Source organism: Myxocyprinus asiaticus, chromosome 18 (assembly GCF_019703515.2).
Source record: "Myxocyprinus asiaticus isolate MX2 ecotype Aquarium Trade chromosome 18, UBuf_Myxa_2, whole genome shotgun sequence".
Classification (NCBI taxonomy): domain Eukaryota; kingdom Metazoa; phylum Chordata; class Actinopteri; order Cypriniformes; family Catostomidae; genus Myxocyprinus; species Myxocyprinus asiaticus.
The window spans coordinates 15,808,224-15,834,552 of NC_059361.1; the positions used below are offsets into that span (position 1 = coordinate 15,808,224).

At 38.8% G+C, this 26,329-nt stretch overlaps 2 protein-coding genes across 3 annotated transcripts in view; one reads left to right on the top strand and one right to left on the bottom strand.

The window, feature by feature from the left end:
• The window catches only part of LOC127456345 (rho guanine nucleotide exchange factor 26-like), a 56,756-nt gene extending 54,757 nt beyond the window's left edge, over positions 1–1,999 (top strand). The window contains exons 14-15 of the mRNA XM_051724792.1: positions 145–246; positions 1,857–1,999. Coding sequence (XP_051580752.1) covers positions 145–246; positions 1,857–1,999 — 245 coding nt within the window. The remainder of the gene's footprint in view (positions 1–144; positions 247–1,856) is intronic.
• A 103-nt stretch (positions 2,000–2,102) lies between these two features.
• LOC127456343 (ATP-dependent DNA/RNA helicase DHX36-like) overlaps positions 2,103–26,329 on the bottom strand; it is a 57,878-nt gene continuing 33,651 nt past the window's right edge. For both annotated transcript variants that reach the window (XM_051724789.1, XM_051724790.1), the window contains 10 exons: positions 23,662–23,779; positions 22,332–22,430; positions 21,388–21,561; positions 21,146–21,232; positions 20,774–20,857; positions 20,252–20,351; positions 13,531–13,621; positions 12,083–12,206; positions 3,231–3,383; positions 2,103–3,106 (listed from right to left, as the gene is read on the bottom strand). In XM_051724789.1, the coding sequence (XP_051580749.1) occupies positions 2,939–3,106; positions 3,231–3,383; positions 12,083–12,206; positions 13,531–13,621; positions 20,252–20,351; positions 20,774–20,857; positions 21,146–21,232; positions 21,388–21,561; positions 22,332–22,430; positions 23,662–23,779 (1,198 nt within the window). In that variant the 3' untranslated portion in view covers positions 2,103–2,938. The remainder of the gene's footprint in view (positions 3,107–3,230; positions 3,384–12,082; positions 12,207–13,530; positions 13,622–20,251; positions 20,352–20,773; positions 20,858–21,145; positions 21,233–21,387; positions 21,562–22,331; positions 22,431–23,661; positions 23,780–26,329) is intronic.

Genomic DNA, 26,329 nt, shown 5'->3' on the forward strand with positions numbered 1-26,329 from the left:
TGTAACATTTTCACCCTTATTATTGCATTGGATCATTTTTTTATTTATATAAACATTAAATTAAAATGATAGCATTGTTTGCATTTTATAAGTTGTCATGTTTCCACTTCAAAAGCACTATGTCATAATATGTTTCTCCATCAGATGCCATGCAGGTGGAGGTGACGAGGACATACACAGCCAGGCAGCCGGACGAGCTCTCTCTGCAGGTGGCCGATGTTGTGCTGGTGTCTCAGACAGAGGATGGTGAGATCCTGACCCTTGTGCTTCCTCCCATTATTTACTCTGAAGTGTCTTTCCTTTATCTCAGATGCAAATCTGATCTCTCACATCATTGTATTCGAGTTGCACGGACAGCAACAGTTTCTTTTTTTTTTTCTTTGGTTATTGGATCTGCAATGATTATTATCTCAAAAAGGACTCATTTTAAAACCACAGGGATGTGTTTTCATGTGAGGCTCAACCGAAGGTCTCTGTTTTGATGCTGCTGGTCAGAGGGTCAAGCAGTGGTCTCGCTCTAGCCGGTGCTGGTTGGTTGCCTTTCATGTTTAAAGGGCAGGGATCACGGGATAGGGCTTCAAAGTCCCCTTCAATATTTTAATGGCCATTAAATATACAAAAGACAGTTGAAAGTGGGCTGTTTTATTTTAGAACATCTCGTACAACTCCTAAAGGGAGATCTCTTCACAAAACGAAAGCTCTCCACAATCATCAAAGGAGAGCAGTTTCAAGAAGAAAAAATATTTCAGCAGTACTTAATGCAGTTTATCAGATCCATAACTTCCTCTCCCAATCTCACAATTATTACACATTCTCAAACTGTGGCATGGTTTATATTATTATTTTAAGTACTTTCCCACTTTTATTCATAGAGAAAGTAGGAGAACAGGAAATGATGCTGAGAAAAGTGGGGAAAAGTGTCAAAAATATTACAGTTCTCGCATCACCCACATGAGCATGTTGGCAAATTTTTCAAAGCTAACTAGGCCATGGCTCTGTAATAGGATTTTGTTTGTTGTTAAAGTTTTTCTTTTCATTTACATGCACACCAATATGCCAATAACTCCTATAAATCTATTTATTTAAAAAAAAAATAATAATAATCTCAGGACCTCAAACTGCCATAAAAATATTATATATTAATATTACACTTTCACTGACATAAGTCATGATCATAACCATCAAATATTCATTCATTTTCAGGATTTTAACCCTTTAAATGCCAGTTTGTTTACATAATGCCACTGTTCTTTTTTTAAACACACACACATTTCTCAATACACACATACAAAACACACTCTGACATCCATACCAACACACCCACACAATTTTAGCTGCATCATGTATTCAATTGGCCTGGAGTGCTCTATAATACAGCAAACAGAAAATAGGAAAAAAGCATGTATTTGTTCTATAGGCTAAACATGAGAAAAATGGCACCATCTGGTGGAAAATATTAAAAATTAAAATTTTGAAGCCAGGGCTCCGGAATGAAAGCATAATAACATAGAATTCATGATTTTATGCTTTAATGGCACTGGGATTAAATATGGAAGTTTTAATGGGTTTCAATTGGGACATTTTTGTCCTTAAGGTCCTGAGTGTAACTATTTTGTGTACACAGTGTTTTATAGCTGTATTTTAGGAACTGAAATATCAATTCCCCCAAAAATACACACCTTTGGCAACAGCCAAAATGATCGAAAAAACTAAAATGAAAGACAAAAATGTCTAATGTCTAAAAATGTTTAATAGGTTTACATGACCACACACTTTGTCAGCATATTAAGCATATAATCTGTGTAAGAACGTGCATGTAAACACGTGTTAATATTGAGGTTTGTCTGTGGTTTCAGGCTGGTATGAAGGCGAGCGCCTGCGAGATGGAGAGAGGGGCTGGTTCCTGTCCGAGTGTGCTGAGGCTATTACCTGCCAGGCCACTATCGAGAAGAACATGCAGAGGATGGACCGTCTGCAGGGCCTAGAGACAAACGTCTGACCCTGTTTAAAGAACTCTGTCTCCCACTTAGGAATGAACAGTACATGAAGTCTATGGATGAACTTATACTCTTAAACAAAGGACAAATAAACCACACTATATGAAATGTTTAAGTTTTATGTGATATATAATGCTTACAGAATGAGCTCAGGGCTCATATTAAAACATTACGGGGCGGGTCTTCTTTTCCTGCAGAAATGTGCCATTTTCTACTTCTCTGAAGTGACCCTGTTTCACTTTAATTTCTATTTTAATTTAGAGCACTCCTGCACAGTATGTAAAGTTAAAGTGTTGACATTTTTAAATTGTGGATTTGCTATGTAAAGAAGGAAAGTTTTATAGCAACACAAATTCAGTATGTTGAATCACTCATTCACTCTTTGAATTGACTCTCAGGGAAAATGTAAACTTGAATTATTGTAAATCAAGCCAAATGTAAATATGTATCAAAGAACCTACATTTGTTAACATTCAACTAATCAGCATATAGAGTTATACAGCTTTTATGTACATTTAATTTGTGAAGATATTTAATTCCTTCAAGGTTTTTCTTTTTTTTTGCCCTACTAAAAGTCCTATATATATATATAACCTACCTATGTTTTGATCTATTTGTATGTAAATATAGAGAGATACGAATGGAGGTCCTCCATGAACAAATGGACTGTATTATGGCAAATTTAATGAATTACTATCAAGACAGAAAGCCTTCATTTACATGTATATAAACAAAATAACACCAATACTAAAATAAAAACATTTTTCCATAACTACCCAAAAGACCTTTAGTATAACTTGTATGACTTGTTCTGTAGGAATTTATTCCAACACCTGCAAGTGCTGATAAAACGCACCTACACACTGCCATGACAGCAGATCACACTTTGGCATGTCAAAGCTGAATGTCATTCAGATTAATAAGCTGCTGAAGTTTGGTGCTCACTGGCTGCCTCTCCTGGGACCTCCAGCAGGGGTTTCCTGTGTGGTGATGAGGTCAATGATGGCAGAGATGACATTACAATCTTTAGATTGACAGTCATTCCAGTCCACGGGTCGAGGGCTCTTTATCTTCTCCTCTAATAATACATCCAGCTCCTTCCTCAGATCCTAATTATAAACAGCAAATATAAAGTACAACTGCAACCCAGAGTCCCCTCTTGCATATGATCTTGAATTTTAAACATATCCAGTTAACACGGATGGACACCCCGTATTCCTGCTTGACGCTCACCTTGACGAGGTGAGCAATGCGTGCTGGGGACTGAAAGACGATCCACTCGTCCACGGCAATGGTCTCTTGGTCTTGGTCCTTCTGTATGGAAATGTCTCCTCCAAAGAACAGCAACGAAAATGGGGACACCTCAGTGCAGTCATAAAGGAAGATCTGTAGAGGACAGGAAAAAAAAAGGAATCAGAGAAACAAGACTGATGCACCTGCACTTGACTCTTTATCAGGTATCCAAACATCACTCAGAATATATGCTAATAGTGCATTCTATTTTATATACACTATTACTAATGCTCATATTTAAGGTTAATAGCTAAATCCCTAACTCTAAGTATTCACGGAGACTGTTTAGCAGAGACGGGCCACTTCTATTAAAATGAATGGGAGAAATTGGAATGGTCAACGGATGTGGAAAGGAAGTCCCACCTTTTACAGGTAAAAGAGCCTATTACCTTTTATATACAGATATTACCTGTCACTCAACTCGAGAACGCGCATGCGCATTAGCTCTACTAGCCGGGAAAATTGCATTCTTTAGCGTAATCTGAGGTAAAGCAGCACTATTTATGATACCAGAGTTGTCAGATTTTACTGCTAATTTGAAACATTTCTTGAATTGTAATTTGGACCAACAGTTTTGGAGATTTCAGTCTTTCCTCATTCCAGTAGATAGGAGCTGCACTTGTATGCCGCTTATTTACATAGAAAAATAGCTGCCCGGAACGTTCCAAAGATGGCACCGAGTGGACAGACTTGCTAGAAAGACTTTGGCATTAAACTTTGGCATGAAACTACTGATATATACAGTATTTAGTTATTAGCTGTCAGTCATTGAACCTCTATGGCAGTTGGGGCACACCAAGATGGCTGCTAGAACACTTCTGGTGGCTTCACCTCCTGTTGGCAGTTTACCGTATATAAGTGCAAGAAACCTGACATGGATGACTGGGGCCAGTAACCAGCCACGCAGAAAACCCTAGAAACCACACACTTAAAAGTGTGCACTGAACTGAATTGCACTGAAAACCAAACAGAACACTAGCAATGTCCAGGGCTGCATTTCCCGATAACAAGGATCTTAGCTCTTCAGAACATTCTCTTGTTGGTTCCTTTTCTATGTGCATTTACTTAAAAGTGCACTTAACACGAACGCACGAGAATGCACTTTGTGCTACTTAAAGGAATATTCCAGGTTACAAATTAAGCTCTGTCGACTGCATAATATTGATTACCACAAAAACTTACTTCAACTTCTCCCTTTTCTTAAAAAAAAAAAAAAAAAAAAACAAAAAGCAAAAATCAGGGTTACAGTGAGAAACTTAAAATGGAAGTGAATGGGGCCAATCTGTACACGTCAAAATACTCACTGTTTCAAAAGTATAGCCATAAGACTTAAAGGTGCTGTAAGCGACTTTAGCCATTCCAACTTCCACAAGACTGAGCCGTTGATTTAGCCATGTCCCCTCTTTCCAAAACACTGCACCAATACCTTTGAGATCAATGTACATCTATGGTTGAGGCCGACACAAAGCATCTTCCTACGGTTGTCAAACACAACAGTAGCGAAATAGCGCCCTCAACTGACAAATTGTGAATCAGAATATGGCAATAAGCCTAAATAATATGCTACAACTACAACAGTATTAGAACCAGGACCGGATGTAGGCATGGGCAGGGGTAAGCTGAGCCCACCCAAATGTGAGTCTTGCCCACCCAATCAAACGATTGGCAAACACAGCATTAAATAAAATATTTAATATTTTACGATTTGTGCATTGGTTAAAAGCAATTTGGAGTTTGGTGTAGTTGCAAACATTGAGGGTTGGCTGTAGACAACCCCCCCCCCCCCCAAACCAATCACAAAATAGCACCAGAAATGTGTAGTATTTAGTTGGTTTTTTAATCATTGGCCAAAAGCAACAACTCACTCAAGAAGCAGCTACTGCAAACCAGAGAGTCAGTGTTGTCACACGAGTGAGAATGGTAATAAGATATTTTTGTGCAATGAATAGGTTTAAGTGCCCATAAAGAAGCCTGGAGTGTCTCTAGCAGTGGCTATCTGAGGCTTCTGTTAATTTACCACAGGCACCCTCTTCCCGCTCATCAGATATCTCCCTCTCCCTCCATCTCAGCTCCCCAAAATCACACTGCGGGTGAACGTGAAATATTGGACCGGAATTGTAAAGCACCATCCCAGCCAATATTAGCCGATTGTTATCGTTCGTGACAATGGCTGGATAGAGCGTTTTGAGGGACGCGTGTTTCTGTCTCCTGTTGTACATTCGGTGTCACTGAGAGATGCCGTTTTCACCTCACGTATTAAATCTCTTTTATTTACATCTTTTTACAGTGCTGTGATAGTGTGTTGTTTTTTTGTAATTAATTTTGTAATTGTGCTTTAAACTACTTTGTTTTTGACATGAAAATAACCTTTGGTGCTGGCATGGCATTACTTTCCATTTATCCATCCATCCGTCCATCCATCAAATTATTTTGGATTTTGTAGTTACTGCATTTTCACAAAGTTTTCTCTGAATCTTAGCATATGAGCCAAACTCATCTGTCACAGGACAGATCATAGTCTAAAAGACCTGATTTCAGTCATATAATATATAATTTCTTTAAGCAGTTCCCATCTTTGTTCAAATTTTAGGTTCTTAATCTTGTTATTGATCTACCCATCTATTATAGTTCCTTCCACTCCATCCTCATATTCTTCCTTTATATTATTTCTCTCCTCTCCATCCTTGCATTTGTGTGTACTCTTATTTGTCCTTGTAATTTGCTTTAAGGCTAGAAGTCTATTGCTGTATTTTATTTCTTAATAATGAAGGTAGTATACCAAGAATAAGGTTGTCAGGACCCACTTCAATCTTATGATTATGTACTTTTGATTAATGTAATATTAATCCGTTTATTTATTTCAATAGGCTATATTTTTTATATGGGATATAAGTGTAAAATATAGGTGTAATGGGCCTTATGATCTTAACAATTACGCCATGTTACGCCAATTACAGACATGAAAATAAGTAGTCGGATTACTCCAAACTTGTCGCAGTACTACTTAAGTTACAATGCTTTTGTGAAACGGTCTGTAATTCCAAGATGATTTGTACGATCGTTTCTACGATCTCCTTAGGCTTGCAATGCTTTTGAGAAACGCAGCCCTGGCATAGCGGCCATACTGGAACCACTGACATTACAAACAGCACCCAACAAATAAATGCTTGTGGAGGAGGAACAGACAAAAAACACAATCCCTGCAACCTCAAGCTTTCTTTCAGGCCATCTCTGACCTTAAATGTAATGAGTCTCATTAGATAGTGTGCTGAGAGCTTGTGTGCATGTGCGTGAAAATTTCACTTTGCCCTTTGGCAGAGCTGTACTTTTCCATCCCCACATACAAAGAAACAGAATGGTTGTGAATGTGTGTGAAAACACCCCTGTAAAAACCAAGAACAAAAAATAAGAGAGAGGAAGAAGGGACTGTCTTTGGCTCAATTTAGCTTCCCCGCTTGCTGAAACATAGTACAGAGTCCTAATCAGGAGCCCAGGGGCCTAATGGAGGCACAGGTTTAATCAGCGGGGAGATGTTGTGGGTCAGAGCTGTAGACCGTGTGTTAGCTCTGACAAGACAAAGTGTCCACAGAGAATGAGAAGATAGTGAGAGTGAATGAGGAAAAGAAAGACCTGCAGGATAGAGGGAGGGACCGAAAAAGCGAGTGCAGACATCGAAATTCAGTTCACCTCAGTTCACTCCCTCCAATCAATCTCTCTCTCTCTCAATCTCCACAAACCTTTCTTTCACCTTTCAATCTGTCTCACTCTATGGTCTCATTCCGCTCTCTCTCTCTGCACTTCAGTGCTACATGTCTTTTCTTTAATCTCTTTTCGAGGGTTTAGTCAGCCTTCCTTAATACCATTTTCCTCTCTTCACTGTTTCAGTCTTACTATACAGCACATTTCTATAGGCATATCACTCATTACACACAGAACAAAACTGTTCTGTCTCCCTCTCCTCACGTTTTTCTAAAATCCTGTCTGTTATTTAGAAGTGGTGCTATGCTGCTAAGAGAGAACAAAAAAAAGTACTGTAAAAGATAATGTGCAAGTTGATCGTTATCGCAAAACAAACCCGACAGGGTGATGAGGATACAACACAAAGCCCAGGGTCTCGCATATCACATGGCTACTTACAAATTAAATAAACAAATGGACATGAAATATTGATTTGCTGAAATTGGTTTATTATGTGTGAAGAAAAAGACAGCAGAATGATACAAGAGACTTGAAACTAGCACAGCTATATAGAAAATTTGTGGCAAGGGACAATGGTCAATTATGCAGTTTGACCATGGTATTCTGCATTCAAATACTATTTTTGTATAAAGACCGCTAAGATCTGCAAAAATATATTGAAAATATCTAGTCAGGGGCCTGGGTAGCTCAGTGGTAAAAGACGCTGGCTACCACCCCTGGAGTTCGCTAGTTCGAATCCCAGGGCGTGCTGAGTGACTCCAGCCAGGTCCCCTAAGCAACCAAATTGGCCCGGTTGCTAGGGAGGGTAGAGTCACATGGGGTAACCTCCTCGCGGTCGCTATAATGTGGTTCGTTCTCGGTGGGGCGCGTGGTGAGTTGAGCACGGATGCAGCGGTGGATGGCTTGAAGCCTCCACACGTGCTGTCTCCGTGGCAACACGCTCAACAAGTCACGTGATACGATGCGCGGGTTGACGGTCTCAGACGCGGAAGCAACTGAGATTCGTCCTCTGCCTCCTGGACTGAGGCGAATCACTACGCGACCACGAGGACTTAAAAGCACATTGGGAATTGGGCATTCCAAATTGGGAGAAAAAGGGGAAAAAAAATATATATATATATATTTCTAGTCTAAACAACTTTCTGTAGCACTGTTCTTGCTGACTGCATGCAAAAATAAGCAGCACAACATGATGGGCCCTATTTTAAGAGCACTAGCAGTAAGCGCAGGGCTATGCTTTGAGCCATAAGTGTAAAGTCAATGGGCATGGCCATGAAGTTTTGGTATTTCCGTGCAAGCCAAGCATGCACTAAGTCTAGGCGCAAGTGGGTTTCGCAAAATTATGCGTGCAAAGTGCTAAATGGGCTGGGTCAAGAGCAATTTAATTCTGAAGTTCTCCGGTAACTGCAGTGTCTGCGTCCTATTATATAGTCTATATCCTCAAGCATAAACAAAAAAAGCACATTCATAAGAAGTTGGTAGTGTAAAAATGGACTGTATGCAATACATTAGAATAGAAATATGGATTTACCTCTTATGCATTAACTGCTTCCTTGTTGAATGTCAGGCATTTTCCTTTGACAGTGACACGCTCCTTTTATACGCATGGAAAGTGTGGTTTTCATCAGGATTTGTAGGCTCCGTTAAATTATAGAGAATGTAAGTATTAATTATTAATTATTAAGTAATAATTGTCATCTATTGACGCAAATCAAGGCTAGTATTAACAGTGATTGTATTGGCATGAACTTCACTTCTACTGGTAGATTTTGAAATAAAAAAAATTATTTATTGAAATGTGAAAAAAAAAACAAAAAAAAAAACAACATTTCTAAATTCAAGTTACACTAAAAAAATAAATAAATAAATAAAATCCAAACATTTTACTCTGTCCAACTTCTTTCATCAGCCACTTTTGACTTAAAAATCACTATGACAACAGGTGGAAAAAATACTAGTACAAATAAAATCGTAAATATAATTGTAAATATAAACATAAAAATAATAATAATTGAAAAATAAACCCCAAACTATAGATAGTTTAACAAAAATCTAATAAATTTATGTTTCATAAAACTGCTATTGTCAGGGACATAATTTGATGTTCCACTCTATTTCAGAGTTTGGACATTTGAACTTTATTACCATCTGCTGGTGGATTCTCCAAACTGCAAATGCAGGAACGTCTTAGTGCAATTGCCTATTTCTCAGGAAAATAGAAAACTGCACTTTACGCCAATTCATTACCATACAATACACCCACAGTTTGCACAAACACTCCCACCCACACCCACTTGCGCTTTGTGCTGGCATGAAAATTGAGCTTAGAATTAATGCTCTCATAAAAATTGGATAAGATATTGTGCACAGCCTTGGCATGTAGGGCTGCGCTCTGCGCGCTCACGAAAATAGAGCCCAATGTCACTCGATTGGTGCTAAAACTATTTATTCGAAATTTGGACATGTGCCAAGCACTGATGATGACCAAAGTTTTTGTAGCAAGTCAGTCCACTGGCGGCCATCTTTGGAATGCTTTCGGGCAGCTATTTTTCTATGTAAACAAGTGGCATACAAGTGCAGCTCGTAAACACTTGAATTGGGAAAGACTGAAATCTCCAAAACAGTTGGTCAAGATTACGATCAAAGAACATATTTCAAATCAGCAGTAACATCTGACAACATAAATTGTGCTTCTTAACCTCAGATTACACTAAAAAAAACACAACTTTCCTGGCTCGTATAGCTAACGTTCATACTCGTTCTCAAGTTGATTGACAGGCGATGTCTATATCTAAAAGTTGATTGGCTCTTTTACCTGTAAGGTGGGAATTCCTTTCTACATCCATTGACCATTCCAATTTCTTCCATTCATTTAAATAAAATTGGCCTGTCTCCTCTAAATGGAAATGTGCATCTCGAGGTCTTCGCATTCTGTTGTACGTTTGCTTGAACGGCCCCTGCCTAGGCTCATAGTCTGTGCAGCTTCACCACCGCGTTCAGCCAAATACCACTACTATCTGACAATATTGCTACCGCACATTCAGCTGTAATGAATGAAAAATGCTGTGGTAAAATCTGGTGACTTCTAAAATTATAATTCAATTTGAATTTTGGTCATATTTAAGGTGACAATTCGAATTTAGTTTCTCAGCCCTGTTGACAGCCCTAGTAGGTAGAATTTAAGTTTTGCGAAAAACTGAAGGAAGATATATAGGTAGGTAGATGGTTTCATTGATAGATTTCTGTATGTTAACGATAGTGCAAGCTAACATAGTTTAACATTCAGAACACTAAAAAGTCACTAGGTTGATTCCTTGTTCTTTATTGCTACAATTTGTCTCCACAGTATCCCGCTTGTTCACAGAAATACAATAAAACAGACAAGACCCTGTCTCACTATGGGAACAGGGCTGCACAGGAAAGGGCTCTCCTATCTACATCACTGTGACAGAAAACCACTAAAGTTAATATTTTTTCTTTTCTTTTTCTGGCAAAAACAGCTCCAGGCATAAATCTGAGACTCACTGAGTAAGAGGAGAGAGAGAGAGAGATACCTGAATTTGTACCCCTTGATTTGGTAAGGAGCTTTGATCTTGTTTGAGAGGATGTCAGTTGAAAGGTAGACAGAAACTGAATAAAAGATGGACTTTCTTAAAATGGAGACTGCATTAATTTACAAACAAATGTCCTCCTCTCTCGACACATCTAAACAGCTCTTCACCAGAGTGATATACAATACTGGAGTCCTTCTCTTTGAAATGAGTAAATGGGTACACAAAGAAGAGGACTTGACCTGCACCCTTAGTGTTTGTGTGTGGGTTAGCTTTACTTTAGAAGTTAGCCTTTCTTTGGAGACATCCTTGAAGCTAAAAATGATTTGTAAATACACGCAATTTAAAAAAAAATTTTTTTTAAATACAAATGGTTTCATTTTGGGATTAAGGTAAGTCTGTATTATTATATATGCATTAATATATACGTACACTCCCTTGACACTTTATTAGGAACACTATGGTCCTAAAAAAGTGCCTGACATGGTCTTCTGCTGTTGTAGCCCATCCGCCTCAAGGTTCGATATGTTGTGCATTCTGAAATGCTGTTCTGCTCACTACAATTGTACAGAGTGGTTATCTGAGTTACCGTAGCTTTTTCTGAGTTTTCTGTCAGCTTGAACCAGTCTGGCCATTCTCCATTGACTTCTCTCATTAACAAGGCGTTTCCGTCCGCAGAACTGACACGCACTGGATGTTTTTTCAGTGTTTAATTCTGAGTAAATTCTAGAGACTGTTGTGCGTGAAAATCCCAGGAGATCAGCAGTTACAGAAATACTCAAACCAGCCCATCTGGCACCAACAATCATGCCACAGTCGAAATCATTGAGATCACATTTTTCCCCATTCTGATGGTTGATGTGAACATTAACTGAAGCTCCTGACCCGTATCTGCACGATTCTATGCACTGCACTGCTGCCACACGATTGGCTGATTAGATAATCACATGAATAAATAGATGTACAGATGTTCTTAATAAAGTGCTCAGTGAGTGTATATTAGCTTTACAAACTTATATAAATCAATGTAAATCTATTCTAAGCCCTCATTTTGATAGCTCCCTTGTGCTTATGGCTGAATCATGGCTGCGCAAATATTAAGTACAACACTCTTGCTTGTGTAATAATGCTTTTATACAACAGTTCTATAAACAACAAGGTTGTTTGAGAAAATTCCATTTTAACCTAATATGGCCAGTAATTTGGTCAATATTTGCTCCGCTTACAAAAATGGTTCCAACCAAAGCCAAAGCAGGATCAACCACTGTGTGTCGGCAAGTAACACAAAGACTGACAGTCAGTCTGGAATGGTGTGAACACAGACAAGCAGAGTGATACAAACAGAGAAGCGTCCCGATGTTGTTAAATTAAAATATCAGCTTTCTTGGAACACCACTTGTCCAATCAGATTAGAGAACTGGAGCTAACTGTTGCATAAAAAGCTTTGCGTAAAAACAAAAGAAGTCTGGGGCAACCCTCATTTTGATAGCAAATTAAACATATGCATGTAGGTGAGTACAGTATATGTAAAAGGATACGTACACTGGTGGTCCTCATCTTTAGGTGATAGATAAGCCATGTGTAGTGGAACTCAGTTTCCTCTGCATTGACAGATTTAGGGTGGATACAAACCTTCCCATCAGCCTTGGTGTATACTTTCACATGCCTGCAAAACACAATTTCATATAGGAATTTTAATGAAAACTAGTCCCAGCCTCAGACGGGTTCAATAGTCTTAAACAGTTCATATCACAACAAGAGACTGAAAAGTCTAGCTTATGAGACAAGATTCATGCCAACTCATGAAAACTTAAATCTAGCACCAGAGTAATCAGACTAAAGCTTCATTGTAACTTTCACACATTAAATAACAGTTCACACTCAATGAGGTTCTGCTTTTGCAGTCTGCTACACTCATTCATTATGAAGCTGTGTTGCATTACAATTGCACTACATTAAAATAATTTTTCATAACTCCAAAACTGACTAAAATAAAATAAAAATAATTGTATCAAATTTGAAACATTTAAAATCCACCTCAATTAAACATGAAAACCCCACTAGATACTGATAACACAAGACTGCCCTGAGAAATGTAAGGCCGTTAGACATATTTAAATGATATCAGTAAACATTTTAGGTTTGGCAGCCATAAAATACTAAAACTAAAAATAATACCTATCTAAACTGAAACTAGAAAACACTGAGAAAATAAAAACAAAACTAAATCAGACAAAGTGTGAAAATTAACGAAAAATAAACAACTGGAATGACAAATAAAAAATCCAAAACTACAATAACCCTGATGTAAAGCAGTAACGAATGGAGGGAGGCAGCACAAAAAGGTTTGAATTACAGACAGAACAGGGTTGAATGTAGAATTGTGAATAATGGATAGAATGAAGCTGAATGGAAGCCAAGTGAATGATGGACAGATTGATGTACAGTGGCATGAATGAGGTGTGCGGCACCGAGAAAGTGAAAGTCTGTGCGTAAAAGCTGAAATCAAACATAATTTCAGGCCTAAGCGTCATGACGACGATATCTTTAAACTGCCACTGTGACACAGCTAATAACAGAGCCAGAATAAACCCGACTTCAATAGCCAAACGAGAGAGAAAGAGAGCGAGAGAGAGAGAGCGAGAGAGAGAGAGCGAGAGAGAGAGCGAGAGAGAGAGAGCGAGAGAGGTTTCTTCATGGACATCGGTTCTACTGCCTTAAAGTGCTGTCGGATATTAGATATCGATCTTCATGCTTCGTCTGTCATACAAAGTCAAATTTTAGTGTTTCGCCTTTTTCTGTCACAATAAAACAGGAGTGTGTAAAGATTTCTAAATTGGGATGACGCCATAAGCGATCTTCTTTCAGACAAGACTGAAGTTTCTAATGTGCTGAGGCCTTTTAATGAGAAAACTACTTCCAAAATGGCTAAAAAAATGGAGGCCACATAATCAACAAAAACATGAGGAGGAATCATCTATGCAACTTACGTTGGTCTCTTCTTACTTTGGTTGGGACGGATCTTGGCCACTTTAGGGTACAAACCTGCTACAATCACTGCCTTGATCAGCTTCTCATTCTCTATGAAGCGTAAAAAAGAGAAAACAAACAAACAAAAATTTGAAGAGCGGGAGAATGGACAACACATAATGCAGAGAGAAGGTCATAAGGGTTATGAACAATAATAGTACAATAATACTTTAATAATAATTCATTACACATTCAATATATTGTCTACATTTCCTCCTTGTTCATTGCTGCACACAAGTTGTACACTCCACACTAGGGATGTGCAGGGATGGTCGACATTCGACTAACCCTTTAACGTGCCACTATTTGAATACCAAAATCAATATTCAGTTATTCTACACGTGTAAGAGAAGTCTTCAATACGACATGAATTCGATGAGTTCTGACAAGCCGTCAGGTTTTCCGGCCAGGTTTGGGTCAGTTTTACATGTATAGGGCGAGTTAGGGGCTGTTCAAACAATCTTTTGAGTGAGTCTGCGCTGTTTATCTATATACCGTTAACATGCTCTGGACAGACATCTTCAACTGTTGCGCTGAATCTCACCGTTTTTCAGTATCTCGCGCAGGATCGCTGCATTTTTAGACACCAAGTAAAGTTAAAAAGAGCTTTAATTGTTATCAACGTATCTCGAAATACCTCCACTGTTTCATTCGTTGTGCTTCGTTCTGAACAAATTCAAGTTGCATAGAGGACTGTTACACCATTAAACATGATACAAGGTTGTTTTTCACGAGCAAAGTTTCAGTGCTTCATAAACGTGAAGACATTTTTTTTCCCCGTTTTGCTCTGGTGTGCAATTTTACGTACAATAACTATGAAAGTTCAATGCCACTGGATTTTAAACCAGTTAAAAATCAAAATCACTCAAAGAGGCTGTTTAACCACAGCAGTGTAACGCCACGCACATGACAATACTTGCGTTCGCTCCCTCACGGAAATGTGAACCTGCCCAGGCAGAGCGCATATACAGTACAGGCAGTGACAGTTTGATTGTTTAGTTTGAATTTAATGTGAGATTTTATCATTTGAAGATCTATGTATTGTGCTATCTAGGCTCATAGCTCACAGCTCACTGTACACTTTATTTGCTGCTATTTTGAGGAGTGTTTGAGGAAATTCCATTGCAATAAATGTTCTTCCACGTCCAGAAAAAAAAAGATTAGCCGTTTGTGAAACCTTGTTAACCGAATGCTAAAAACAGTAACCGTAACTGGCTCCACTTTTGCAAGAAGGTTATATGGAATCATTAAAGAATAGAAAGCTTCTGTCAACCATGGCACAAGCCCGGATCAGTCTGATTCTTAAAAAGGACAAAGATCCAAGCGAGTGTAAAAGTTACTGTCCAATTTTCCTGATCCAGCTAGACGTTAAAATATTGTCAAAAATTTGGGCTAACTGATTAAGTAAAGTTATGACATCTCTTATACATATAGATCAGGTGGGGTTTATTTGGGGCCGTAGCTCTTCTGATAACATTAGGCGTTTCATCAATATCATGTGGTCAGTGGCAAATTATCAGACTCCGGTCGCTACCATCTCACTTGATGCCGAAAAGGCATTTGATATGGTTGTATGGGATTATCTTTTTAAGATTTTGGAAACGTACGGGTTCGAGAATACATTTATTGGTTGGATTAAGTTACTTTATAGACACCCGGTAGCGGTGGTACAAACGAATGGATTAATTTCAGATTATTTTACTCCGAATAGGGGCACCCGGCAGAGTAGCCCTCTTTCCCCATTATTGTTGTCTTGCCCTGGAGCCATTAGCAGACACTATAAGAAAGGAGGAGGATTTTCCAGGGGTGGTGGCGTGAGGTCTGGTGCATAAGCTTTTGCTTTACGCAGATTATATTTTTATTATTAGTCTCTGACCCTACTAGATCTATGCCTTGCCACCACAGAATTATTAATTCCTTTTCTAAGTTCTCGGGATACAGAGTTAATTAGTCTTAATCCGAAGCTTTGGCTCTGACAGCGTACTGTCCAGTAACGGCTTTACAGCCAGGTGCCTTCCAGTGGCCCAAACAGGGCATTAAGTATTTGGGTATTTTATTCCCAGCAAATTTGTGTGATTTAGTTAATTTTGACCCTTAAATAAAAAGGTTTTCGAGCAATGTGGGCAGGTGGGCTTCATTACATTTATCTATGATTGGGAAGGTTAATGTTATTAAAATGAATTGTATTCCAAAATTCAACTACCTGCTACAGTCTCCCTCTATAGATGTCCCCCTCTCTTATTTTAAGCAATTTGATAGCGAAGTCCTTCACTTGGATTGGTAAACGTCCCAGATTACATTTCAGTAAATTGCATAGGATGATTGACAAAGGTGAGCTAGGCCTCCCCAAGATTTTGTTTTATTATTATGCATTCGGTCTCAGACATTTGGCTCATTGGTCGCTTCCATCTGAGAGAGCCCCTCCCTGGTTTTGTATTGGACAGGAGGTTCTTGCCCTTATTTCGCCATTGCAAAGCCTTTCTATCAAACTAATCGAAGAAATTAAGTTATACCCCATTATCTAGCATTTGCACTCGGTATGGACAAAAGTGTCCATAGTGTTTAATTCGAACATTTATTTAAATGTTGCCTCAAGCATATGGCTGAACCCAAAATTATGTTTTAATAAGTCCCCTTTCTGCTGGTCTGAGTCGATTGTGAGGGAGGTTAATACACTCTGTGACCTATATGAGAGTGGAGTGTTGAGATCCTTTGAAAATTTTGTTCAACATTTTGGGGTTCCCAGATCTCAGTTCTTTAGGTATTTACAGCTGCGCCACCTGCTCTGTACTATTTTTGGGAGTAGCATACACCCCCCTAAAGCGGCAGAGACTCTAGGAGCAATGTTCCCTCTAAGCTGCGCGCGTGCAAAAAATGACTAGCTACCGTGTAGGAGAGTGTCCAGTGAGCAGCAATGGCGAAACGAAAAGAAGAAACATTACCTCTAGAACCTCTTAAGAAAAAGGTTAGTTTGACTTTCAAACAAGAATGGCTAAATGAAATAGTTCAAACGGATACAAGTGATGGTCCTAGTAAGACAGTTAAAATGTCTGACATATTTAGCTACGGAGCTAGTGGGGTCATGTGCAAATTTTGCTCTGAAGCTAAAATCAAAGGAGAGTTTTCCATCGGGAAAACGTGGACCAAGTGGAAACTTGACTACCTAAAACACCACTTAACACAAAAAGGTCACAATGCTGCTGTGAAAACATCATATAATCGAAAACATGGAACTTTGATTAACCAGCATCTTGGGGAGTCGAGAGAATCGAGAGAAAAGCATATTGACCTCACCAGTAAGAACAAGTCAAACCCTGAACAAATCAAAATACTGATCGATAACATGCTTCTTGCCATCAAAATGAACGCGTCATTACTGTCTGTTCAAGAAATTTATGATCATCTGGCGAAATATGTTAGCCTTCCCGACAGCTGGAGAAGTAAAAATGATGCATTTGAATTTGTGGAGTCAATTAATGCAGTTGTACAAGCTGAGACTATGGAAAGTGTGAGAAATGCCCATGTTCACACATTGATAGTCAATGAAAGCACAGACATTACAGAAGGAAGTGGAAACATTGTTTAGAACAGTATATTCACTATTTAGTAGGTCTTCTGAGAAGAAAAGCAAATTCGAAGAGTTAGCAAATGTTTTAGAGGTGGATTCACTGTCTTTCAGACCTTTGAATGAGGTATGTTGGCTGTCACGTTGCCAAGCTGTAAATGCGTTTTTGCGCAATTACAGTGTATTAACAGAGTACTGCACGAAAGAAGCTGACAACGATGACCCGACTGCAAAATATTGTCACAAAAAACTGACCAATCCGAAGTACAGAGTTGCTCTCACTGTGCTTGGAGATGTATTGGAAGAACTAGCTCAGCTCTGTGTCTCCTTGCAGTGAAGCAATCTTACTATCATTGATGCCCACTGCCTTGCCAGATCTAAAATGGAGAAACTTCGGTCTCAGTATCTCGGAGAGCATGTTTACTGGAGCAACCAAGTGAACGAGCTGTTGGAAACAAGTGACAGTGCGGTAAATGCAGTGGATATTATTCTGTTTGTCCTTAAAGTCTGTAACCATCTTGATGCTCGATTTCCTGAAGGTGAGCTTAAAGAATGGTCTGCTTTTAACCTAGAAACACTGGATTCAACACTCGATTTTGATCATGGTACAGATGATGTAACCAGACTGACAGAGAAGTTCCAAGCTATTCTAAAACAAATGGACGAGTCTGCCACAGAGCGTATCTGTCAGCTGTACAAGGATTTCAAGTTCACTATTAAAGGAAAAACGAAAGATGGGAGCACTGCGGTTACCTGGACACTAAAAAGTGAGGAGTTCACTGAGCTTGTACAGCTGATTGACATTTGTGGAACATTCCAAGCATCTAGTGCAGACTGTTAACATGGTTTCAGTCTGATGAATCGTATCAAGACTAAATCATGGAACCGACTTGAGACCACGAACTTGGCTCAGCTAATGAGAATCCAGTCTACACAAGCAGTGGGCCCTATAAATCTGGACAAGATCTACAACCACTGGAAAGGGGACAAGGACAGATGGGAGAAGTTTTAAGGTAGGCTACAATACTAAATAAATATATTTAGTATTCATGTGTTTGACTTGGACAATATTTTTACTGTTTACTGTAATAACAATTGTAATAATTCCTTAAGCATATCATTATAATGTATAAAGTAATTATTAATTAGCTGACTGAAGCTTTACATTTTGCTTAAAGGTTAGGTTACTATTTTGGTGTATGTGTACAGACCAGCAGAAATAAGCAAAAACAGGGGAGTGTATATACCTAAACAAGGTCTATAATCACTGAAGTGAAACAGACAGAGACAGAAGATTGGAGGCACTTTTATTTGCATAGTGCCTAGCAATACTTTGATCATAATTATTACTGTAATAATGTGGTGGTGTATGTGGTGTTTTTACTATTGTGGTGCATCTGTGTTTTTTAGATGCTGCACTGAGAGAGGTCTTCCACAGACCTGCAGGACCAGTCAAGGGACTGATGAATGTCTAGCAGCACCAAGATGTCGGTATATATATATATATATATGGGTTTAATAAAAATGTGGCTGTTTAAAAATATTGTACTGTCATATTATTATTAGTTGCTGTACTTGTTATAAAACAGTTAACAGAAGTCATCCAAAACTATATTAGTTTATGGAAACATGCCCTTCTTATGTAGACTACTGGTACAGTCACAGAAGACATTTTTGCGCAAGTTGTTCACAGTTTTGAAGTTTGCGCTCAGATAAATTTGTATTTGCTCAGTGCTGTAAAAAATTAGAGGGAACATTGTCTGGGAGTGGTGATAACTGCTTTTGGAAAAGGTCATGAGGGATCAGTGTATTACTCCCTGCTAATTCAGTGTCTGGGGGATGGAACTTTAGCTTCTGTCAAGAGTTTATGGGAGAAAGATTTAAACTTGGTATTGGAGGAGGGAGTGTGGGCTAAGATTTTAAAAATTGTCAAGTCTGCGTCTAGAGATGCAAGGGTTCGCCTTAATCAATTCAAGATTTTACACATATTCTATTGGACCCCCTGTAGATTGTATAGGCTTGGTCTTAAAGACACACCCACCTGCTGGCAATGCCAATCAGAAGATGGAGACACAACCCATGTTTTTTGGTGGTGTGTTAAGATCCAAGAATTTTGGTTGAAGGTTCAGAGTTTTATGTGTGATGTACCTTGGGCACTCAAATTTCATTTTGCCCTAGACTCTGTATTTTAGGCGATGGGGCGGTCATCAATATAGGGGATAAACACATACAAAATTGGGTCCTAACCAGTGTTATGATCGGCAGACAAATTGTTTTAAGGGGATGGAAGTCAGCTGGAGTGCCCTCATTTCAAGAATGGTGCACGGAGATGGGGAGGATGGCGGCTTTCGAGGAAGTGTTATGTAGAAGGCTGGGGAATTGGGATTCGTTTGATGCGAAATGGGGCAGCTATTTGGCATTTTTGGAGGCTCTCTGGGAATGTAGATTTTTACATTTTCTTAAAAATAGTGAGTGGTGCTTGCCTGTGCAACATTCACCACCACAATGCTATGGTATTCTGCATGGTTGCTAGAGCATTGCTACACCACTGCTAAAGTGTTCTGAGTGATTTTTAGTCACTGGTCACCACAAAATCTCTGAAATTCTGATCCCTAGATATGGCTCAGGTCACTCGTTCAATGTACATCTATGGGATTTTTTTAACCCATTTTATAGTTTGCCAGGCAAAAGCTATAAGTCAGGTTGCTTAAGAAAGTAAAAGAACACGTCCTCAACAAGCGATATGATTTGATGTATCATTCATGTCAGTAGTAAGAACTGTGTGAGCTGAGTGATGCAGCCAAGTTTAAAAGGGTTAAAAGGGTTTGTTCAAATTCCTACCCCCAAGATTCAGCAACAGAAATAGTACTGTTTGCCTTAGCCTTAGCAAACACCTTTAAAATGCCAAAAAACAGCACACTCTTCTTCAGAGTATGTTAAGAGCAGTAATGCACCACTTAGAAACCACAAAAAGCAGGAACAGCTAACTGGCTCCTTCTAATCTCTAATGGTTACAAGTGGTAATGGAAATCAAACAGACAGTCTGGTAAGCAAGCAGACAGCTGGGCCAACAGACAAATAGACAGCTAGATAGGCACGCAGATAGACAGTGTTACCTGAGTTTATGTTAGAGCTGGGATCTTTCGGGTCCTTGCTTTTCACAAACCCTGCTGCCCAAAGATGCTCTGCAAACTGACCTTTCATATTCTGAAGCATCTGTTGGAGCATCCAGCACAGGTGGAGGGACAAATGTAGAGGGACAGATTAAACCACAATATCATTTTCTGGGTTCAAAGAGAGAATAGCTGGATGTCTAGAAGATGCTGATCTGTAAAGAGCCATTCACAGAGGACGCATTCTTGTGATCCATCTGCGTTATCTTTTAATTGTTGGTTTAAATAAACATTGCCTTTGCACCAAATGTCGCTGTTTATTCAGCATCTTGTGCTATGAGTAGCGAGTGAACTGGGAGAATGGGATAAGCATTTTCATTGTATCGAGAGTGTAAATTAGCTGTTTACGGGTCTTTTTTTCAATTCCTTTGCACTTTATCTCTGTCTAGCTGTTTTTAACATAAGGATGTATCCTGTGTGAACAGCCTCTTAGAATGAGCTGACTGATGGAGAGTCCAGACTGACCTGTAGTGTGCTGGCAGACAGGAAGTTTTCCCAGCAGTACTCCCGCTCATACCTGCTGCCCTGTCTCTTCGCATCCTCCCAGCCCTAAGAATAACACCAAATAACACACAATGTCATCTGAAACAGAAGCTACACACCTAAGTGTGATGGCTTAAAGGAATAGTTCACCAAAAATGTAAATTTTTTCATAATTTACTCAGCCTCATGTTGTTCCAAATGGGAGTGACTTACTTTCTTCCATGGAACACCATTCACTTTTATTGTATGCTTAACATCTCTTTTTATGTTCCATAGAAACAACTTGAGGGTGAGTAAATACATTTTTGGGTGAACTATCCCTTTAAAGACAAACTACAACACCTGAGGGCATACCAAAAATGCATTGACAATAGTGAGATGATCGCTCCTGGAGTTTTTGGAGAGGATTTTTCTCCTGTGGTCCGCTATCTTCTCCTTCCCCTAAAACAAAGACCCATTAGACAAACAATATGTCATTAGTTAACGCCCTTTAGTACCACTCTAAAAGCTCTAGATAAGAGATCCTACAGTCTGGGGGACTAATGATTTGCGGATATAATGCATGTGTTCAAGTAAGAGGGTGTGTCTGTATGTACCAGTGGTATGTAGAAGGGGTCTTTAAAGCTTAGGCTGGCTGCAATGGTAAGCACAGGGTCCAAACAGCCCAGAAGAGCCCCAAACAGAATCATTTTTCCTATGTGAGGTTCTACAGGCAAACGGGCCAGATGAAATCCTAATGGAGTCAACTCTTCATTCCTGTCCAGGGCATTCTACATGGGCAAACACACACAGATATATCAGAGAGATTGTCTTGAGAGTTTTAAACAAATACACTGTATTGCATTTAGCATAGTGTGCACTTGTAAGTACTGGTTCAATGCAAATCATTTCAACTCTTTATTACACAGCTCTCTTGAATACTTGATTTGGATTGGTCAATCACAGCATTCTATGCTCATAAATTGTTTTATAATGACCACTTTTTATACATTTTTATAATATAATGATTTAGAACTGAAACAAATTATTATTTTGATAACTGATTCATCTTAAATTATTTCTGAAATTAATTGAGTATTTGGATAAAAAAAAGCTAAATTCATTTCCCTCTATTTTATTCACATTTATATATATATATATATATATTGTATGCTGTAGCATACACAGCCATTGTGTACAAAAAAGGGTTTAAAATATAAAATATTAGTTTATACAGTATGAAAAAAAAAAAGTCCTCGGTTTGGAAGCAGCAGGACAATTTAAACCACTCAGTTATCAATGAGATAAAGAACATCATTATCGATTATACATTTTATTGATTAGTTGATGTAGCACTAAAATAATTTCAACTCAAATTAATGTTTCATTTACTTATTTGGCAAGCAGCCGTGTAATCAGCAAGACCTTCCATGTTGGGGTTGATTTTGCGATAATTAACAGCTGACTGTACATTATGCTTTACATATTACTAATTCATCCATCCTATTTACATTTTCACTTCTTTCAACCTTTCCTTCCTTTCATCTCTTCATCCACTCACCAGATCCATCAGATGTGTGATGGCCAGCTCTATTGCTTTCTCTGAAGGAGGATCCAGATTTTTCCGGAAAAATGACGCAATGGACCCCAACTTCAGGATCTGAGAGAAAGACAGAGAAAGAGAGATTGCATTTAAAATAAACAGAGTAATTTCAGTCTAAGCAGACTAATGGCACTTTTCCACTGCACGTTATGGTTCGACTCGACTCTGCTTGCTTTACTTTTCTGAGCTTGCTTTTCTACTGCAGTTTAGTGCAGCCTCAACGTGGGTGGGATTATACGCTGATCGTCATAGTTGCGCCGCCTCTACTGCCGTAGAGCTACTAACATACTCCTCGGCTACTAACGAGAGGAACGTCTGCACCTCGTTTATTGACCACGGCGTGTTTTTGCACACAGCCATTTCTTTTTACAATTCGAAAGTCGCGTGAACACATGATACTGCTATCAATGTTGCTAACTTTAAAACTAGCGGGTTGATGTCCCGTGTCGCAAATCCAGTGATGCTGGTAGTGACGATTCTCTCCGACCAATCAGTGATCTGCAGGGTTTTGACGTCACATTTAGTATCGGCTCGGCTCGCTTGGAACTTCGACTGAGGTGGTACTAAAAAAAGTACCAGGTACTATCCACAGTGGATAACCCCCAAAAAGCAAGCAGAGTCGAGTCGAGCCGTACCGTGCAGTGGAAAAGCCCCAAAAGTGAACAAGTAAACCACAAGGCTTTGTTTCCTTCATGTGTGTAATGAAGGAGTGTGAACGCCCAGGTTCATAAGGACCTCGTTGTTTCACCGACCAGCAACAAGAATTGGGACTGAACAGCCACACGGAGGTGATAATGAGCAGTAATTGACAGCTAAAAGGCCTTGTTAGATGATCACACTGCCTCTCAGATACAATGACAATGATTAATGTCCCTTTTAATCCATTAGTTTGTTTGTGTGCTTGGTTATTAGACACACCGGAGACTATTTGTGAAACCTCTCCCCCATTAAAGCCACACAAATATGGGGGAAAGAGGTTGAGCGTGAGTTGTGTGTGTGTGTGTGTGTGTGTGTGTGTGTGTGTGTGTGTGTGTAAGAGAACATGAATGAGTCACCGGTGGAAATGTTTAGTTCAGCTGTGAGAGGTCGTCTTATGCATTTTAACAGCATAAATTTGTGTTTTATTCACAACCAGCATGCAAACAACTTACAAGTCTGCAAACCCGAGAGGTGTGATTCACAGATAGCTAGACCAATAGATACTATATTGATCTCTGTGGGGAAATTCAGCCATGCATTTTAGTGAAAAGTTTACAAACACACATAGATTGAGCTTTCAATTGGATACCTTTATTTGCAAGCACAGCTCTTCCAGTGGGGTGCGTTGGATCTCAGGTAACTGGTAGTTATCCAGGAGGCTGGCTCTCAATCCATTATACAGGTGATAACATTTCCCTGGAGATACCCTGCCCAGACACACACACAAAATACAATGTCATACTGCTTCCATTGGCAGAGTCTGTGTGATGAATGCAAATTACTACTAGCTAAGTGAGAGTTCAATCATCTGTTTTAGAAACAGTATCAGGTAGTGCAAACATTTACATGGGTTCATTCAGTGATGAATTAAAAGATGCTACTTTTTGTAATGTTTAAGCATGATGACAGCACGGGGTGCATCGCGTGTAGTTACTATCAGCGAATAACTTTGAAAAGTTGCGTCTTTTCGTCCTCATTATTTAAAGCATTGTTTCTGTACAAATTCATGGCATTCAACAATAAATGTAAATCTGAGTCATTATCAGACTTTAAATCGCCTGCTGTAAGCAATGTTCCCATTATTATGCAAAGTCCACAGGTTTATTTGTAAGGTGTTGTTGTGGACAGTAATTCTATAGAGTCTGTTGCCAATTCTTTATGTTGGGGTGTATGACAGACAACGGATTGCTTTAAGAAACTGTTGCAGAAGAAAAAATAACTGTTGGATGTCCTGAACTAGGCTACATGTTGCGCACCCACAATAATCAGAATAATAACTGAAGCACATCACTGAGCTCGGGATGTGCATAAGTGGTGTCGTGCCCTATTTTATTATTTACCCATTTATTTTTTGTGTATTTATCAGTCTACTTATTGTAGGGCTGCCCTTAGTGTCCAAATATTGCCCAGAAATACGTCCACTTAGACGTTCAATTTTTATATGATATTCATTTTTTCGCATCAGTGCTGTTGTATAATAAGAAAAATTCCAAATAATCGTAAAACCGTTTAACCGCGATTTTTTCCCAAATGGTAATCTCTAGTGGTGCATCGATCAGGAAATTTGAGGCCGATACCAGTCTTAGATTTTTTAACATTAAGATCAGCCGATACCGATTTTCTTTAAAAGTGCCTTTTGCAACACTTTTGCAAGTTATATTGTGCAGTTATTTGTTTATGCCCCATACAGTTAACAAAACTCACTTTACAAAAGGTTCCATTTGTTAAAATTATTAACATTACTGTAGTGAACATGAACTAATGAACTTAATGTTAGTTACAACAGTACTATTACATTTTTAAAATCAAAAGTTGTATTAGTTAACATTAGTTAAATGCACTGAGCTAACATGAACTAACAATGAACAACTGTAATTTTCTTAACTAACTTTACAATAAATAAAAGCTGTAAAAATATATGCATCATTTGTTCATGATACCTAATGCATTAACTAATGTTAACGAATGGAACCTTTTTATAAAGTTACAAAAATTACATTAAAATTGCATTAATTGTGAACTGCTAACATTTTTTTATATTGAAAACAGTTATGAATAGTTCTGTTGTCAATATCAAAAGGTCACTGTGACATACTGGTAAGCAGTAAAAACCATGAGAGCATCACACACAGCAGAGATAAATATATCCATTACAAGCTCTAAAACTGCTCCAGTGAGAAATCATTAATATCTATGATTTGTTTACGGTGATTGGCGTTTTGCTGTAAAACAAATCACTAATTATTAAGCAAATGCGTGAAGACGCGGTGCCGTTATGGTTAAAATGTAATTGTTGTGATTAGTGGTAATGTGACCAACATTAATCTGATTTAATTTGGGATCCTCACAGAATAGCGCTGAGATGAGTGACTGATGAGTTACTGAGAGCACCTGGAGAGTGCGCATGTTTGATTGACACTGCGAGTGAGCATATTGAAGGGAGTGAAGCTGAAAGTGCTCATGATCGCTCAAACAGTCTCTATCGCTCAACACAACATCTGATTGTCACGACTCACATTACATCACATATACTCAGATTTGTATAGGCATGTTTATTTGTTGTTTAATTCATTTTTATACCAATTTGCAGTCTCTTCATCCTCTTCATGCTCACAGTGCAGTGAGTCAGATTACTACCGTAATAACTCGAAAACGGGCAACTTAATGTTCATACATATTCTTACACATTTTTAAAAACAAACCTGCATATTCATTTGAATAACAGCATGTCTGAAAGTTTAAATTCAAGAATACTTAGAACTGCCAACAATTCACCCTCCAGAGGCCACACTGTCATGCATCTAGGGCTGAGAAAGAGCTCATTCATTAGAGTAGCCGTGCATGTGTGATTCCCTGCATGCTGCAAAAAAGATCGGCCCTGATTCTAGGCACGATTGGCCAATCGCAGATCACAGACTTAAGACGAAGATCGGCCGATTTAGATCGGTGGCCGATCGATCATTGCACCCCTAGTAATCTCATCGTCAAAAACTCACACCGCGGCATCCCTAATTAGTAGCAAGTTCTGTAGAGCATTATTTGAATATTTGAATTATCTTTTTCGATGTGGTATAATGCACTTCAGATAAACGAGCCCCAAAATGGCACATAAACACAATCTAGTCGTTCAGACTGTCTTTTCCTGTCTAAGTGAGTGGTTCTTGGCTAGAATAAGCTGCAATGTGGATGTGCTGTAGTCAAACATCTGGCTATGCAAGACTCGACAAAGCTTGCTGATGTGAGAGTCAAATTGCTTT